Source organism: Salvelinus sp. IW2-2015, unplaced genomic scaffold (genome assembly GCF_002910315.2).
Source record: "Salvelinus sp. IW2-2015 unplaced genomic scaffold, ASM291031v2 Un_scaffold778, whole genome shotgun sequence".
Lineage (NCBI taxonomy): Eukaryota > Metazoa > Chordata > Actinopteri > Salmoniformes > Salmonidae > Salvelinus > Salvelinus sp. IW2-2015.
In genome coordinates, this window is record NW_019942610.1 from 287,113 (window position 1) to 290,663 (window position 3,551).

At 45.5% G+C, this 3,551-nt stretch overlaps 1 protein-coding gene across 1 annotated transcript in view; it reads right to left on the reverse strand.

The window, feature by feature from the left end:
• The window catches only part of LOC112068879 (GMP reductase 1), a 49,948-nt gene that overhangs the window by 11,235 nt on the left and 35,162 nt on the right, over positions 1–3,551 (reverse strand). The window contains exons 5-7 of the mRNA XM_024136095.2: positions 2,641–2,760; positions 2,448–2,531; positions 2,105–2,283 (exon numbers count right to left, since the gene is read on the reverse strand). Of these exons, the coding sequence (XP_023991863.1) occupies positions 2,105–2,283; positions 2,448–2,531; positions 2,641–2,760 (383 nt within the window). The remainder of the gene's footprint in view (positions 1–2,104; positions 2,284–2,447; positions 2,532–2,640; positions 2,761–3,551) is intronic.

Genomic DNA, 3,551 nt, shown 5'->3' on the forward strand with positions numbered 1-3,551 from the left:
GGAACAACCTCACACCCTCCATGCCTTTTAGAAGGACAACCTCACCCTCCATGACCTTTTAGAAGGACAACCTCACCCTCCATGACCTTTTGAAGGAACAACCTCACCACCCTCCATGACCTTTTAGAAGGTACAACCTCACCCTCCATGACCTTTTAGAAGGAACAACCTCACACCTCCATGACCTTTTAGAAGGAACAACCTCACACCTCCATGACCTTTTAGAAGGTACAACCTCACCCTCCATGACCTTTTAGAAGGACAACCTCACCCTCCATGACCTTTTAGAAGGTACAACCTCACCCTCCATGACCTTTTAGAAGTACAACCCACCCCCCATGACCTTTTAGAAGGTACAACCTCCACCCTCCATGACTTTTAGAAGTACAACCTCACCCTCCATGACCTTTTAGAAGGAACACCTCACCCTCCATGACCTTTTAGAAGTACAACCTCACCTCCATGACCTTTTAGAAGGTCAACCTCACCCTCCATGACCTTTTAGAAGGATACAACTCACCACCCTCCATGACCTTTTAGAAGACAACCTCACCCTCCATGACCAAAAAAAAACAACACCCACCCACCTTTAGAAGACAACCTCACACCTCCATGAACTTTAGAAGGTACAACCTCACCCTCCATGACCTTTTAGAAGGAACACTCACCCTCCATGACCTTTTAGAAGGCAACAACCTCACCCTCCATGACCTTTTAGAAGGTACAACCTCACACCCTCCATGACCTTTAGAAGGAACAACCTCACACCTCCATGACTTTAGAAGTACAACCTCCACTCATGACCTTTTAGAAGGACAACCTCACCTCCATGACCTTTTAGAAGGAACAACCTCACCCTCCATGACCTTTTAGAAGTACAACTCACCCTCCATGACCTTTTAGAAGGTACAACCTCACCCTCCATGACCTTTTAGAAGGTACAAACCTCACCCTCCATGACCTTTTAGAAGGTACAACCTCACACCCTCCATGACCTTTAGAGACAACCTCACCCTCCACCTTTTAGAAGGTACAACCTCACACCCTCCCATGACCTTTTAAAGGTACAACCTCACACCCTCCATGACCTTTAGAAGGAACAACCTCAACCCTCCATGACCTTTAGAAGGAACAACCTCACCCTCCATGACCTTTTAGAAGGTACAAACTCACCTCCATGACCTTTTAGAAGGAACAACCTCACCCTCCATGCCTTTTAGAAGGTACAACCTCACCTCCATGACCTTTTAGAAGGTACAACCTCACACCTCCATGACCTTTTAGAAGGTACAAACCTCACACCCTCCATGACCTTTTAGAAGGTACAACTCACACCTCATGACCTTTTAGAAGGTACAACCTCACCCTCCATGACCTTTTAGAAGGTACAACCTCACACCTCCATGACCTTTGAAGGTACAACCTCCAACCCTCCATGACCTTTTAGAAGTACAACCGCCACCCTCCATGACCTTTTAGAAGGTACAACCTCACCCTCCATGACCTTTTAGAAGGTACAACCTCACCCTCCATGACCTTTTAGAAGGAACAACCTCACACCTTTCATGACCTATTTAAATACTTCATACATACATACATGAAGCAAGCAGAAGACATAAAACAAACTGTTTTGCAGCTGTTGTGGTTGAGTAAGGCTGTGTTTACACAGGCAGCCCAATTCTGATATTTTGCCCAGCTATTGGCCCAGCTTTTGCCCAGCTATTGTGTAAACGCAGCCAAAGAGACACATTTGCCATGTGTAGATGCAATGGCTACAATGTGAGCACAATCAGAATGTGGATAAGATCAGGACGAAGGACGTATGTTAGAACCAGGTATAAACAAGGCAATGGTAACTATCAAGGGCTCAAGACTTGAATGGCAAACTATTTCCTGATCATCTGCCGGCTAAAGATAGATCATGATGTGGACACATAATACATATAAACCTGGATTAAACTATATATATTTTGTATATCTGTATTCATGTTTGCTCAAATGTATTATTAATAAACAAAGAACATTTGATCACCAAAAAATGTATGCTGACTAAGCTAAAATCCATAACTCCACAAAGAAGAGTTAAAATACAGAGAACTCTCATCTTACCATGATGGTGTGTTTGGGGAACTTGTCCCTGACGGTTTTCACGAATTCCACAAAGTACTCTGAGTAACCGTTGGCAACGTCCAGACAGATGTATTTTATGTCAGGGATAGCCTCCAGGATCTCACACAGTCTCTCTAGATCAGCCTTACCGCTGCCAGAGCTGGCTGCTATGTGCTGGAGGTCAACAATAGAATAATGCAGTATGAGCAATTAATTCAATGAAAACACTTTATTTATCCCCAAGGGGAAATTTTGTACTTTACAAGCCTCAGACACCATAGACGATGTTCACACCATGGGGGACATGAAAGAGTATCTGTGGGGACTTCCTGTTTTACCTCTAAGCATTCTGGGTGGTTGACTGCAAAGGTCTTCCACTCATCCAGTGAGTAGTGCTTCTGCATAGCCGTGAAGAGTGTGTGCTGGAGGGAGATATGGAGAGAGAGTCAGTCAGTCTGTCAGTCTGTCCGTTTATCCGTCAGTCAGTCAGAGTGGGATGAAAGTGAAAGGCTGTCAGTGTGTTACTCTCACCTTGCTGAGGACCCGGGCCATCTCAAAGGTCCCTGTGGTGTCCATGTTGGCAGCGATGATGGGGATGCCATGGTAGGTCTGCTTAGAGTTACGGAATGTGAACGTCCTTGCCAGGTCAACCTGAAAGCATTGAGATATATGTTGATTTAGCATGCAGACACAAGTGGACATCAAGCCAGGGTTAGGGTTAGTGATATCCTGTCGTCATGTGAAGGCCTTTCTGGGCTTGAGTTAAACTGAGTGGAGTATGAGTCAGCTCAGTGCTACGGTTACAACCAGGCCTGGGCCCTAGGCCAAGCCGGGAGCTCAATTTAATCACCCCCCAGGACAGAGGGGGTGGATAAGGGATGTAATACAATGATGGACCTGATTAAATGGGGACCTCCTCCACAGGGTTCTTCATGATTAGGGATCTTTGACCGCAGACTGGATAACCTATTTTTAGAGGAAGTCTAAGTACAGCACATCATGCAGGCAAAAAACACAAGTTATTAAAACATCCGTATTACTTGCTGAAAGGTAAAAGCTACCTGATTCCACCTAATACCAATCGACTGTACCTTAATCTCCCTGACCCAAAGTACAGGCCAAGGCCTTTGACAAAGACACAGTAGGATGGGTTACATACTGTACACCAGCGTGAGGGTGAAGCTTCAGGCTTTATCCAACTCACAATATGTGTCTGTGCTGCTGAGACAGAGAACACTTCACTGTGTTGAAGGGGATGTGCTGAATCATTTAGATTAGCTCTGGCAGCCTGTAACCGGACCCCTAGTGATCTCAGAGAGAGAGACAGAGAGAGAGACAGAGAGAGAGACAGAGAGAGAGACAGAGAGAGACAGAGAGAGAGAGACAGAGAGAGACAGAGAGAGAGACAGAGAGAGAGAGAGAGAGAGACAGACAGAGAGAGA